The sequence below is a fragment of the Delphinapterus leucas genome, chromosome 15 (genome assembly GCF_059928025.1).
Source record: "Delphinapterus leucas isolate spDelLeu-1000000601 "Yukka" chromosome 15, BTC_Dleu_Yukka2, whole genome shotgun sequence".
Lineage (NCBI taxonomy): Eukaryota > Metazoa > Chordata > Mammalia > Artiodactyla > Monodontidae > Delphinapterus > Delphinapterus leucas.
In genome coordinates this window covers 61,924,915-61,939,150 of record NC_143143.1, presented here as the reverse complement: position 1 = coordinate 61,939,150, position 14,236 = coordinate 61,924,915, and the positions used below count along the sequence as shown (strand labels likewise).

General features: G+C 36.4%; 1 protein-coding gene across 6 annotated transcripts in view; it reads right to left on the bottom strand.

The window, feature by feature from the left end:
- The window catches only part of TPX2 (TPX2 microtubule nucleation factor), a 65,406-nt gene that overhangs the window by 30,879 nt on the left and 20,291 nt on the right, over positions 1-14,236 (bottom strand). For 5 of the 6 annotated variants that reach the window (XM_022592740.3, XM_089896669.1, XM_022592743.3 and 2 more), the window contains 4 exons: positions 9,940-10,066; positions 3,139-3,267; positions 2,120-2,248; positions 227-348 (listed from right to left, as the gene is read on the bottom strand). In XM_022592740.3, coding sequence (XP_022448448.1) covers positions 227-348; positions 2,120-2,248; positions 3,139-3,267; positions 9,940-10,066 — 507 coding nt within the window. The remainder of the gene's footprint in view (positions 1-226; positions 349-2,119; positions 2,249-3,138; positions 3,268-9,939; positions 10,067-14,236) is intronic. The other variant, XM_022592744.2, reaches the window with a different exon arrangement.

The window sequence follows — 14,236 nt, the reverse complement described above, 5'->3', positions numbered from 1 at the left end:
TGGAGAGGAACAGCATACTCTAAGAAAGGACCAACATATGTAAAATGTTCTAGGGAATGATCACTGGGATATGAATGGTACCCATGTCCAGGTTTCTAAATAAACACATCTTTTTATGCTGACTACTGACCAAGAAAGACTTTTGTGCTTTAGAGACTTCAAAAACCCTACCAAGATTATGAGAAGCACCCCCTCATAAATCAGACTCAATCAGAACCAAGCTGACCTGCTCCTGCAAGAGCAAATTTTTTGAATTCTTCATTCTTTTTCCGCATCTCTACCACCTCTTGCTGCATTTTCATTCTCTTCTCCAACTCTTGCTCCTCAGTACTTTTTAGAATCTTCTGCCTAAAAGGCAAATCAGTAAAGGAGATGAGAGAGGAGAGGAGAGGAGAAAGTGACTCAGTGGTTAAAAAATTTAAAGGCATTATATAGATTAGATTTTTAACCTGTGATAAAATAACCATCAAAACCAAAAAGTATTACCTAATAAATTGATATTAACTTAGATAACACTATGAAAAAAAGATACAAAATTTATTCCAAAATATTGAAAAAGTTTCCGAAAAAACAGCTAAAATAGACTATAGAAGATATTATAAAATATCCACAAATTTGACTATATAATGATTAACTTTTATGCCACAAGAAAAACTAAAACTAAAATACCAGTAGTAATACTTTCAACAAACATGGCAAGAGGTTAATATACATAAAATATATACTGTGATAGAGAGAACAGACTTAGGAGTAAAGCCATCCAGAATTCAAATCCCAACCCTGTTGTTTCATTTTCTGCCTATGTGATCTTGAGAAAACTATTTAACCTCTGTGAGCCTCAGTTTTCTCCAATGTAAAATGGGTAATATGAATACTTGTTCTCACAGAATACTTGTGACTATTAAATCAGATAATGTTTCTGAAATACTGGACACATAGCAAAAGTTCAATTTAAAGTAGCCATTCTTAAAAAGCCAATAACAATAAAATAAAGTAGCCATTCTTAGTAATGAGAACATCACTAAGACCACTTATAGATAAATAGAAAAGGAAAACAGATGATTCACCCAAGAGGAACTTTGGAAAAGATGCTTACAATAACAGTTACACAATCTTGTCAGCAAACACATAAAAATTAAAATAATCTGAGGCCATCAACATATCAGTTAAATTTGAAACAATTTTTAAAGTAAAAAAAATTCAATGCAGATGAGACTACAAGGAAATAAAAATATTCATTCAAAGTTGATGGCACTGTAAATTCACACATTCATTTTGGAAATAAAATTAGCAATAAATATCAATAGCCAGAAAACTGACCATAATCTTAGATCAAGGAATTCCTCTTTCCTTATCCTGAGGAGACTAGTCAAAGAAAAGGATCTGCCTGTAAAGATGTTCATTGATTCCTTATAATAGTGAAAAATCGGAAACAGCATTTTCAACAGGAAATAGTTAAATATAATCTGATAGAATGCTAACAATCTATCAAAAAAAGGGTAAATGTGAAGATTTTGTAGCAGTACAGAAAGTAAAATAGTCTCATAGCGAGTGAATAAAGCAGAACCCAAAGATTGCTTATACACTGATTGTAAAAATATGTATTTTACTTGAGTAAAGTCCAGGAGGGAGCTTGGCAAAATAAAAACTGTTCAATTTAGGTAGTAAGAACCTTCACTAACTTTTTCCTTCTATATTTCTTTTACGTTTGTTTTAATAGTTAATTTTTTTCAATCTATAACACTCAAGCACCCACAAGGACATAAAACAATTTACCTTACCATGGTTACGGCTTTCAGAGTTTCCCAAGCTCCATGTGCATCAAACAGACTGTAGATGTACCCATTTGTAATTTTGTGTGTGTGTGTGTGGTACGTGGGCCTCTCACTGTTGTGGCCTCTCCCGTTGCAGAGCACAGGCTCCGGACGCGCAGGCTCAGCAGCCATGGCTCACGGGCCCAGCCGCTCCGCGGCATGTGGGATCTTCCCGGACCGGGGCACGAACCCATGCCCCCTGCATCGGCAGGCAGACTCTCAACCACTGTGCCACCAGGGAAGCCCCCCCCATTTGTAATTTTACTCTACTGACTCTAAAGCTGAAATTCAGGATAGAATCATACCTTACAGGTGGGATACAAGGCACAGTATGTCTGCCCTTGGCTTTCTCTGGGGAAGACTCATTCTTTTCAGAAGTATCTTGATGAGCACTGCCCTCTTCCTCTTCCTCTGGCTTCTTTTTATTGTGAGAACTTGAGTTGAAAAGGACAAAAAATAACCTCTCAATTCCCTACAGCATATCCTGCTCTACCCTCCTCCCCAGATCTACCACACATGGCTTAAATTTTCTCATTCTTTAGGACAAAAACCATGTTTCAACAGCAAGATTCTTCCAATAGTATCATCAGATCATATATACCAATGGCTACAATGGGTAAACTTTGAGAATGCCAATAGAAGTCAGGGTAAGAGCTGTCTGGTGATGGTTCAGGAGGGTAGGAAGAGATTCCAACCGCTCATCACCAAATGAACAAATGCCAGACAGCTAGTTGTCTTCTCAATATTTATTCTACTTTCTTATTAGCAGAACCCCAATTTTGCTTGGGGCAGCAATGTATGAAGGCAGAAGTATTGTACTTGCTTCAACGGTCTCTACTGCAACTAGAGGGGATCTAATTTACAGTTCAGTCAACTGAGGCATAACATAAGCGTTTCTGGAAAATACTTCACTTTCCTGATATGGGTGCTGCCCCTCTTTCTTTGCCAGACCCTTCTTCTTCCTCTCTCAAACATGGATATGATACCTAGAGATATAGTAGCTATCTTCAGATAATGAGGCAACAAGCACTAAGAAGAAGCTAAGAAACACAGAGCAGCCATCTTGAGCAACAAGTATGAAAAAAAAACCTAAGACTCAAAGAGATGTCATTGAACCAAAGCAAACTACTTTCAGACTTCTGTGAAGCAAATAAATCACTATTCTTTAAACCTCTATAGTTAAATAGAGAGGTCTTATTACCTTCAGCAAAATACATTCCTAACTGATAAAAATAAGAACAAGCACCACGTATTCTGCTTGCTATTACCATAGGAGCAAACGGAGTAAAATCTATGTCAACAGACAGAAGCTGTGGCTACTTACACTCTCATTTTTTTGGTGGGTGGAATTTCATTGACGATTACAGGAGTAGCACATCTCTTGGCTTTCATTTGTACATGATGTTTTTCTTTCTGTTCCAAATTCTTCTGAGCAGAGAGTCTAAGAGATCTTCTATGGTAGAAGAATTGACAAAACTTATTTGTAATGAATACATCTACTATATATGCAAATACTCCTCAGAAATGTGAAAATATGTCAAACTACAAAGGGCTATAAAAAGTGGTATTATTTCTGCTCTAAAAAAAAAGTGGCATTATTTCTGCTCTAAAAATCTAATACCTTCTTGTCTTACTGATAGTTTTTGAAAAGTCACCATAAAATGTTGGTACTTAAGTGCATTGGTGTTTGTAAATTAGACCTCAATAGAGCTGATTTAATTTTGTAAAAAAGCATTGGCAATCACCTAGTACAACTCCCTCCTTTTGGAAGTATGAGTAAAAGTAAAAAAAGATGAGGTGACTTGACCCTGTAACACAGCTAATTGCTGTCAGACTTAAAATTAGAAATCAGATCTCCTGGAAATTTACTACCAAGTGTTTATTTTCTCCACTTTCTTTTAGCCATGGCCCCCTATTTTTGTTAAAATATATAACACATAACAAAAAGTACACAAAACAAAAATTAAGTTAGGTGATTACAAAGTGAAGACTCATGAAATCACCACATAGACTAAGAAACAAAACACTGGCAGCAGATGCTATCTTGACTTTTACAGTAATGATTACTTTTTCTTTATCATTTTACCTTACAAACATGCATTCCATAAACATGGTCTGTTAGCTTGGAAAGGAAACAAAAAACGTTATGTAATAATCAGACTACTGCAAGCATTTTTTCTGTCTTGCTTTATTTTACTCAACATTATGCTTGTGAGATTCAACCACACTGACTCACGTAGTTCGAATTCACTGACTTTCAATGCTGTGTAACATTCATTGTAGGAACATACCATTATTTATCCAGCTTACTGTTGATTCTCACATAATGTCTTTTGATGTACACATTGCTGTTGTAAGATTGCTAGGTCACTGATAGACATTGGTTTATCAACTAAAGTTATTTTCCAAGGTGCCTGTACCAAATTATGCTTACACTGACTAATTTACAAAGTCTACACTGCTCTACATTCTCCAAAACAGTTAGTATTGTCGGATGACTTAATTTTAATCATATAAATTGGTATAGAGTAGAAACTCATTGTGGTTTTAATTTGCTTTTCCCAGTGAGACTGAGCACCTTTTCACGTGTTTACTGGCCATTTGGCCATCCTCTTTCATAAAGTGCTAGTTAAGTCTCCTGGTTGTTTTCTACTGCATTGTCAATCCTTTTCTAATTGATTAGTAGGAATTCTTTATATTCTGTGAATATGAGGCCCTTTGTAGGTTTTTAGTGTTACAAATATCTCCTCCCAATCTGAGGCTTGGCTTTTCACTCTCCTTATGGTATCATCTGATTAGACAAATATGCTCAAATACAACAACCTCCTTCCCTAAAAGCATGTCAGTGTTTTTCTGTGTGGATTCTATTTAAGAAATCTTTCCCTATTCCAAGGTCATGAAGATATTCTCCTATATTTCCTTACATGAGCTTCAGCTTTCACATTTAGATCTACAATCCACCTTGTACTGTCTGATTCCTATGGAGTGAGGTAGGGGCTAATTCTCATTTTGTTTTATGTGGCTATCCATTGTCCAATCATTGTTTATTGAAGCGGGGAAAAATAAAAACACCCTCTCCCCAAAGGTCTGCAGTACCACATTTGTCATATATTGTGTCCATATATGAGAGAGTAAGCTTTTATTTGATTCCATTGGTCTCATTTATCCTTGGGTAATACCACAAAGTCTTAATTACTGTAGCTTTATAATATTGCCATCTACTAGACACTTCAAAAGTATTTTGACTATTCTTGGACCTTTGCATTTCTGTATAAATTTTAGCATCAATTTATCAATGTCCAAAATGAAAACCTTTGGGATTTTTGTAGAGATTGCATTGAATCTATACATCAGATAAGGAGATTTGACATATTTACATTACTGAGTCTCTCAAACCATGAACATGGTTATGTCCTGCCATTTATTTAGATCTTGTTTAATTTCTCTCAAGTCTTAAGATGTATTAGTATATATTCAAATTTTTATTAGATTGCATAGAGTACCTAATTTTAAAATCTTTATCATAAAGAATTTAAAACTTAGTAAAAAGTGAAGAGAATAATATAATGAACCACCAGGTACTACTCATCATTCAGCTTTAAAAATTTCAACTTATAGCCAATCACACTGTCAATTTTCCCTCCATCCACGCCCGCCTAGCTTTTGAAGCAAATCCCAAATTTCAGATCTTTCATCTGCAAATAGTTTCATATCAATCTCTAAAAGTACTCATAAAAACAATTACATGGAATAATGCAGAGTGCATTTATCATGCAAATCTTCTTGCATATTATTACAAAATGTACACAATATATAAAAATATGACTACTTGAAGGCACTGAAAAGTGACCAAAAGCAGGCAGAAAAAAGAGAAACATTTATCCATGAAAAGCAACTACAAAGGTTAAGAGTTATGAGTTAGTAGCTTTTTTGCCTGAGGGCACACCGCAAATGCGGCAGCTCCAGCAGCAGAAAACTCTAATCGCACTGGCCGTAGATAACGAAAGATAGAATTCAGGCCAGTACAGCAGCTGGAAACAGGAGGAAAGTCCCGGTAGTGAAAGAGCTACAGAAAAGGTATCACCCAAAGTCTGAGCCAAAACTCTGCACAAATTCCTATGTATTACTATATATGCTAACTATGCATGTTTAGAGGAGACTGGGGGGCCCAGTGAAAAAGCAGAAACTGGTGAGGTGTCCATCCTTAAAAGACATAAATGCACTAGGTAAGACACTGGTGAGTTCACTGGTTTTTATTTGATTCAGTGCATTCCCCAATGTGTATATAGTAGAATGGCACACAGCTAAAGTCTTACTAGCTTTAGGTATCAGAAGACAAACACTAGGGCTGGCAAAACAACTGGAAATTTAGAGGGAAAATGAGAAGCAAGAGAACCAGAGAGGATGAACACTTAAGCCTGAGTATAAACTCTACTCGGTCCTGGCTGACCACTAACATTTTCAGGCACAGGGGAGACTCCAGGGAGCCAGACTAAAAAAACAACTGTATATGCAGATATATGAATGGCCAGTAATCAAATGAAAATGTGATCAACATCATCAGTCATCAGAAAAATACAAATTAAAAACACAATGAGGGACTTCCCTGGTGGTTCAGTGGTTAAGAATCTGCCTGCCAATGCAGGGGACACGGGTTCCAGCCTTGGTCCGGGAAGATCCCACATGCCGCGGAGCAACTAAGCCCATGTGCCACAGCTACTGAGCCTGTGCTCTAGAGCCTACGAGCCACAACTACTGAGCCCACGCACCTAGAGCCCGTGCTCCACAACAGGAGAAGCCACCGCAATGAGAAGCCCGTGCACCACAACGAAGAGTAGCCCCTGCTCACTGCAGCTACACAAAGCCTGAGCACAGCAACGAAGACCCAAAAAATAAATAAATAAATAAATTTATTTTTTAAAAAATACAATGAAATATCATTAAAGAGACTGACAATACCAAGTGTTGGCCAGGATATGGAGCAACTGATACTCTCATATACTGCTAATGGGAATGTAAAATGGTACAGTCACTTTGGAAAAATTCTGTTTCTTATAAACATACACTTAGCAGTATGGTCCAGCAATTTCACTCCTAGGTATTCACCCAAGAGGAACACGTCTTCACAAAAATCTATAGGCAAACTACTCATAGCAGCTTTATTTATAATAACGCCAAACTGGAAACGACTCAAATGTCCTCAACTGGTTAATGGATAAACTGTGGTATATCCATCCAACAGAATTTATTATCAGCAATAAAAAGGAACAAAATATTAATATATGCAATGACATGAATGAATCTCAAAAGCACATGCTAAGTGAAAGAACTCAGATATAAAAGAGTACATACTATACAATTCCATTTATAAAAATATCTAGAACAGGCAAAGTTAATCTATGGTGACAGAAATCAGAACAGTGGCTGCCTCTGGGTGGGAGGCGGGAAAGTGAGAAGGCAGAAAGAACAGTAAAAGTTGAATTTAAAGGGAGAGGAATAAGGGAATGTTCTGAGGTGATGGAATCTGTTCTATATTGGTATCATGGCTGCATTATAGACTTGTCAAAACTAATCAGACTGTGCCCTCAAGAGCTGTACATTTTACTATATGTAAATTATACCCCAATAAAATTAGTTAATTTTTTTTTAAATGGACAGGGTTTCATTAAAAATTAGAAGGAAAAAAAAAAAAATTAGAAGGAAAGAAGGCAACGTACATGAAGACATGGCCATTTTGGACCACTACTTAAATTCAATATACAATGATATTATAAAGTCAAGAGAAGAATTGCTGAATGTCTTTAGGGAGAAGTTGCTAAGGGATGAGACTATAAAAATTAAAACATATATGTGGGGCTTCCCTGGTGGCGCAGTGGTTAAGAATCTGCCTGTCAATGCAGGAGACACGGGTTCAAGCCCTGGTCCGGGAAGATCCCACATGCTGCAGAGCAACTAAGCCCGTGCACCACAACTACTAAGCCTGCACTCTAGAGCCTTCGAGCCACAGCTACTGAAGCCCGCACGCCTAGAGCCCGTGCTCCGCAACAAGAGAAGCCACCACAATGAGAAGCCCGTGCACTGCAACAAAGAGTAGCCCCGCTCGCCACAACTAGAGAAAGCCCACGCACAGCAACAAAGACCCAACACAGCCAAAAATAAATAAATAAATAAATTTATTTTTAAAATATATGTGGTAAAGCAACACCTGCATGGAAAAATTATTATTATAGACTAAGGCCTTATTGACTTTTAACTATTCTGAGTCAAAGGAGTTTTGGCCATCTTTTAGCTTATCCATCAAAATCATGTGAGAAGAAAATAGTAGGAAATTTGTATGATTATCTATACCTTCCTATTCCATCTGCTCTTCTTTTCTAGATTAGGCATCCCTAGACTAAGATAAATCTGAGATCTAAGATAAATGGCACTAATGTTTTACCTCTTTATGCATTTTCATAATGCAGTCTAATTTACAAACTACTACCACATGTTATCCTATTTGGCCATTTCTTGCAATAAGCCTGAGAGAGACGGTTATTCTCAGTAAACTAAGGTTTTGAGTAGTAGAGATACCTGCCTTTAAAACAAACGAAACAAAAACAATTCAGATCTTCTGATTCTGTGAACAGCTGGCTTTCTGTCATACCATCATTTCCAAAAAGCATTCAAAAATTCATTCAGAATGTGGGCCAATTTTAGTAATATACATATTCAAAATGCAGAAGCCAAGACACTAGCACTATCTTGGACTCTGAAGGAATCTATAGGATACTGGGTCCCTTTTCCATAGGGACTTAACAATCTAAACATGGAACAGAAACCATAGAATCAACCTGTAGCAATCTCTTAAATTTCCTGTGATAGCTGGTTGAATCTCACAGAATTTTTCAATTAAAAGGGGCTTCTTCACCAGAAAAGATTAAAATAAGCATGTATGATACCAACTTCAAAAGGTGATCCCCTTATACCAGCATGAGGGTTTGTAAAAGGTAATTTCATTACTTCTGAGCAATAGTATTATAAATACTCTGCCATTCCTCAATATTGTTGACATCAAAGTATAAAGCATTAAATAGTTCTGGAATTTATTTATTTATTTTTAAATATGTATTTGTTTATTTGGCTGCACCGGGTCTTAGTTGTGGCACTTGGGATCTTCATTGCAGCATACGGTTCTTTTAGTTGTGGCATATGGAATCTTTAGTTGTGGCATACGAACTCTTAGTTGCAGCATGTGGGATCTAGTTCCCTGGCCAGGGAACCAACCCGGGACCTCTGCATAGAGAGCGTGGAATCTTAGCCACTGGACCACCAAGGAAGTCCCCAGTCCTGGAATTGAAACTCTATGGGTGAGTGGTAATTACTAGATGGTGAAAGTTTTTTTTTTTTTTTGGCCATGTTGTGCGGCTTGTGGAATCTAAGTTCCCCAACCAGGGATTGAACCCAGGCCATGGCAGTGAAAGTGCTGAGTCCTAACCACTGGACCACCAGGAACTCCCAAGTGAAAGTTTTTAAAAATCTAATTCAAATAATCTTTTGATTAGTGCCATCTGAAGGCAACTAATATTAAGACTAACAGCTTTGTTTTGGTTAAAAAGAGGATACTGATATAAAGTGCAGCATTCAAAGACATTGGATTTTCAGAGGTTCCTAGTGCCAAGAGTACAGCTTACCCCACCCATCCATCCACCCCTTCACTCAAGACTTTATTCAGCTTTGCTCCTGCAAGACACTGTTAGGTACTAGGGATACATGACACTTGCCCTTATGAAGTTTATTTACAGCCTATACACAGGAAAAAAAAAAAAACCTGCCACATATCCATACAAATAAATGTAAATGGCAGCCCATGTTGAACCTTTGCAAATAGCAAGGACTTTGGAACCAAAGTGATCAGTCTGAATCCTGTCTCTGAAATAAATCTGCCTTGGGCAAGCAACTTAGTACATCTGAGCCCTTGTCTATAAATTAAGCATGTTACCTACAACTCATAAATGTTATGAAGATTAAATAAGGTAACATGAAGAGTCTAATGTAGTAATGGAACACATAGTAGGTGCTCCAGTAACTCTTCTTTGAACGTTATTAATATAACCACCACTTCTGAACACCAAAACAGTCTTACCTCTGAGGCTGAGCTAGAATATTTCTTGATGTGGTTCCTTTGACTTTCAGAGAAGAACAAGCATTTGTTGGAATGGACTCTTCCACCAGGTTTTCTTTTTCTGCCTCTTTGTTATAAGTGTTGTCAACTGCAAGAGAGCAAAAACTAGTCAGTCCTCAAATCCCAAGGAAATGAGTTGGAGATGAGAGATACATGTGTATATATATGACTTAATACAGAATTCTAGATTGTAAATTGTGTGTGTATGTGTGTGTGTATCCCTCCTAAGCAGTGAAATCTTATGCAGAAGAGCAATTTATAAAAGCTACTTTGGTTGAAGCAGAAATGAAGTATCCAGGGCCCTGCTTATTTGCCAGCCTAAGGCATCACCTCAGAAAAAAGTATCCCAAACACATTCTTATGACTTTTCTTTAACATCTTCTCATGCCATTTTAAAAAGATAAAATTCTGAAAGCTTCCATAGAGAAAAAGAAATCACCTAAGGAAGGAAAATAGGGTAGCTGAATTCCTCATCAGTAACACAGGACGATAAAAGATAACAGAATAATGCCTTCAGAGGAGTCAAGAAAAAAATCTTTTAATCTGCAATTCTATATTAAAAGTAGCAAGGAAAAAGCAACAAGTTACATACAAGGAAATTCCCATAAGGCTATCAGCTGACTTTTCAGCAGAAACTGCAGGCCAGAAGGAAGTGGCACAATATATTTAAAGTGATGAAAGGGAAAAAGCTACAACCAAGAATACTTTACCCAGCAAGGCTCTCATTCAGATTTGATGGACACATCAAAAGTTTTACAGACAAGCAAAAGCTAAAAGAATTCAGCACTACCAAAGGCAGCTTTATAAGAAATGTTAAAGGGACTTCACTAAGTGACAAAGAAAAGACCACAACTAGAAACATGAACATTACAAAAGGAAATATCTCATTGGTAAAGGCAAATATACAGTAAAAGTAGTAAATCAACCACATACAAAGCTAATAGGAAGGTTAAAAGACAAAAGTAGTAAAATCATCTGTATCTACAATAAGCAGTTAAGGGATACACGAAACAATTAGATGTAAAATATGATGTCAAAACAGTAATCATAAGGGGAGGACAGTACAAATGCAGGGTTGTTAAAATGCATTTGAAATTATGAGATCAGCAACTTAAAATAATCAAAGAGATATACAGATTGATAAATATAAACCTCATGGTAATCACAAACCAAAAATCTATAATAGATACACACACACACAAAAAGAGAAGGAATCCAAATATAACACTAAAGACAGTCATCAAACCACAAGGGAAGAGCACAAAAAAAGAACAAAGGAACAAAACCTGACATACAAAAACAACCCCAAAACAATTAACAAAATGGCGATAAGTAGATACATATCAATAATTACTTTACATGCAGATGGACTAAATGTTCCAATCAAAAGACACAAAGTGGCTGAATGGATACAAAAACAAGACCCATAATATATATGCTGCCTACAAGAGACTCACTTCAGATCTAAAGACACACTCAGACTGAAGGTGAGGGGATGGAAAAGAGTATTCCATGCAAATAGAAATCAAAAGAAAACGGGGTGTCAATAATTATATCAGACAAAATAGACTTTAAAACAAAGAATGTTACAAGAGACAAAGAAGTACACTACATAATGATCAAGGAATCAATCCAAGAAGAAGATATAGCAATTATAAATATATATGCACCCAACAGAGAACCACCTAGATACATACAGCAAATATTTACAGACAGAAAGGGAGAAATTGACAGTAACACAATAACAGTAGGGGACTTTTAACACCCCACTTATATCAATGAACAGATCATCCAGACAGAAAACCAGTAAGGAAACACTGGCCTTAAATAACACATTAGACCATATATATAGAGAGAAAACATTCTATCCAAAAGCAGCAAAATACATATTCTTTCCAAGTGCACATGGAACATTCTCCAGGATAGATCACATGCTAGGCCACAAAACAAGTCTTGGTAACTTTAAGAAAACTGAAATCATATTAAGCATCTTTTCTGACCATAACACTATGAGACTAGATGTCAGCTATAAGAAAAAAACTGCAAGAAACAAAAACACATGGAGTCTAAACAATATGCTACTAAACAACCAATGGATCACTGAGGAAATCAAAGAAGAAATCAAAATATACCTGGAAACAAATGAAAACAAAAACACAACAATCCAAAAATCTATGGGATGCAGGAAAAGCGGTTCTAAGAGGGAAGTTTATTGCAATAGAAGCTTACCTCAGGAAACAAGAAAAATCTCAAACAACCTAAGCTTACACCTAAAGGAACTAGAAAAAGAAGAACAAACAAAACACAGTTAGTAGAAGGAAAGAAATCATAAAGATCAGAGCAGAAAGAAATGAATAAATGGAAATAAGTGAAATAGAGACTAAAAAAAATAGAAAAGATCAATGAAACTAAGAGCTGGTTCTTTGAGAAGATAAATAAAATTGATAAACCTTTAGCCAGACTCTTCAAGAAAAAAAGAGAGAGGGCCAAAATCAATAAAATCAGAAATGAAAAAGGAGAAGTTACAACTCGCACCACAGAAATACAAAGGATCATAGGAGATTACTACAACCATCTATATGCCAATAAAATGGACAACCTAGAAGAAATGGACAAATTCCTAGAAATGTAAAATCTCCTAAGACTGAACAAGGAACAAATAGAAAATATGAAGAAACCAATTACTAGCAATGAAATTGAATCTGTAATTTTAAAAAAACTCCCAACAAACAAAAGTCCAGAACCAGATGGCTTCACAGGTGAATTCTGCCAAACATTTAGAAGAGGTAACACCTACCCTTCTCAAGCTATTCCAAAAAACTGCAGAGGAAGGAATGCTTCCAAACTCATTCTATGAGGCCAGCATCACCCTGGTACCAAAACCAGACAAAGATACCATAAAAAAGGCCAATATCACTGATGAACATAGATGCAAAAATCCTCAACAAAATGTTAGCAAACCAAATCCAACAATATATTAAAAGGATCATACACCATGATCAAGTGGGATACCATATCTTCTTTATCCATACCACATACCACATACCACTATAAGGAGAAATAAACAAATCCACAATTATAGTCTAAAATTTCAATACCTCTCTCTCTAATTGATAGAACAAGTTGACAGAAAAATCAGTAAGAGTATAACAGCCACAAATAATATATAAGCAAATGAGCATGGCTGTATTCCAATAAGACTTCATTTACAAAAATACGTTGTGGTCAAATTATCATGAAGATGTAACAATTACAAACATATACATACCTAACAACAGAGACCCAGATACCCGAAGCAAAAACTGACGAAACTCAAGGGAGAAATAGCCAATTCGGCAATAATAGTTGAAGACTTCAATATCCCTACTTTCAATAATGGACAGAGCCATCAGATAGATAATCAATAAGGAAACAGAAGACTTGAGCAACACTATCAACCAACTTGACCCAACTGACATTTATGTAACTCTCCACCCAATGACAGCAGAATACACGTTTTTTTTTTAAGTACACCCAAGTACATTTACCAAGACAGACCATATTCTGGGCCATGAAACAAGTCTCAATACATTTAAAAGAGTTCAAGTCATACAAGTATGTCCTTTCACCACAGTGGAAATCCCCCAAGAAATCAATAAAAGATAAGATTTTTGGACCCCCCCCACCCCAAATATTTGGAAATTAAATAACACACAGGTAACTAGCAACTAATAGATAAATTAAGTCCTGGAGATCTAAATGCATAGCATAAATGTTATAATCAACAATACTGTATTATGAACTTCAAAGTTGATGAGACTAGATCTTAATTGTTCTCATCACAAAAGAAATGATAATTATGTGATATGATAGAGGTATTAATTACATTGCACTATATAAATGCATCAAATCAACACTCTGTACACCTTAAACTTACACGATGTTATAAGTCAATTATATTGCAATTAAAAAAAAACACATAGGTCGGGACTTCCCTGGTGGTCCAGTGCTTAAGAATCCGCCTTCCAATGCAGTGGACGTGGGTTTGATCCCTGGTCTGGGAACTAAGATCCCACATGCCACTGGGCAACTAAGCCCACGCGCTGCAACTACTGAGCCCACGTGCTCTGGAGCCCATGCAGCACAACTAGAGAGCCTGTGCACCACAACTAGAGAAGCCCGCGCAGCCAAAATAAAAAAACAAACAAAAAAACCACACAGGTCAAAGATCTCAAAAGGGAAATTAAAAGTATTTTGAATGGAATGAAAATAAAAACAT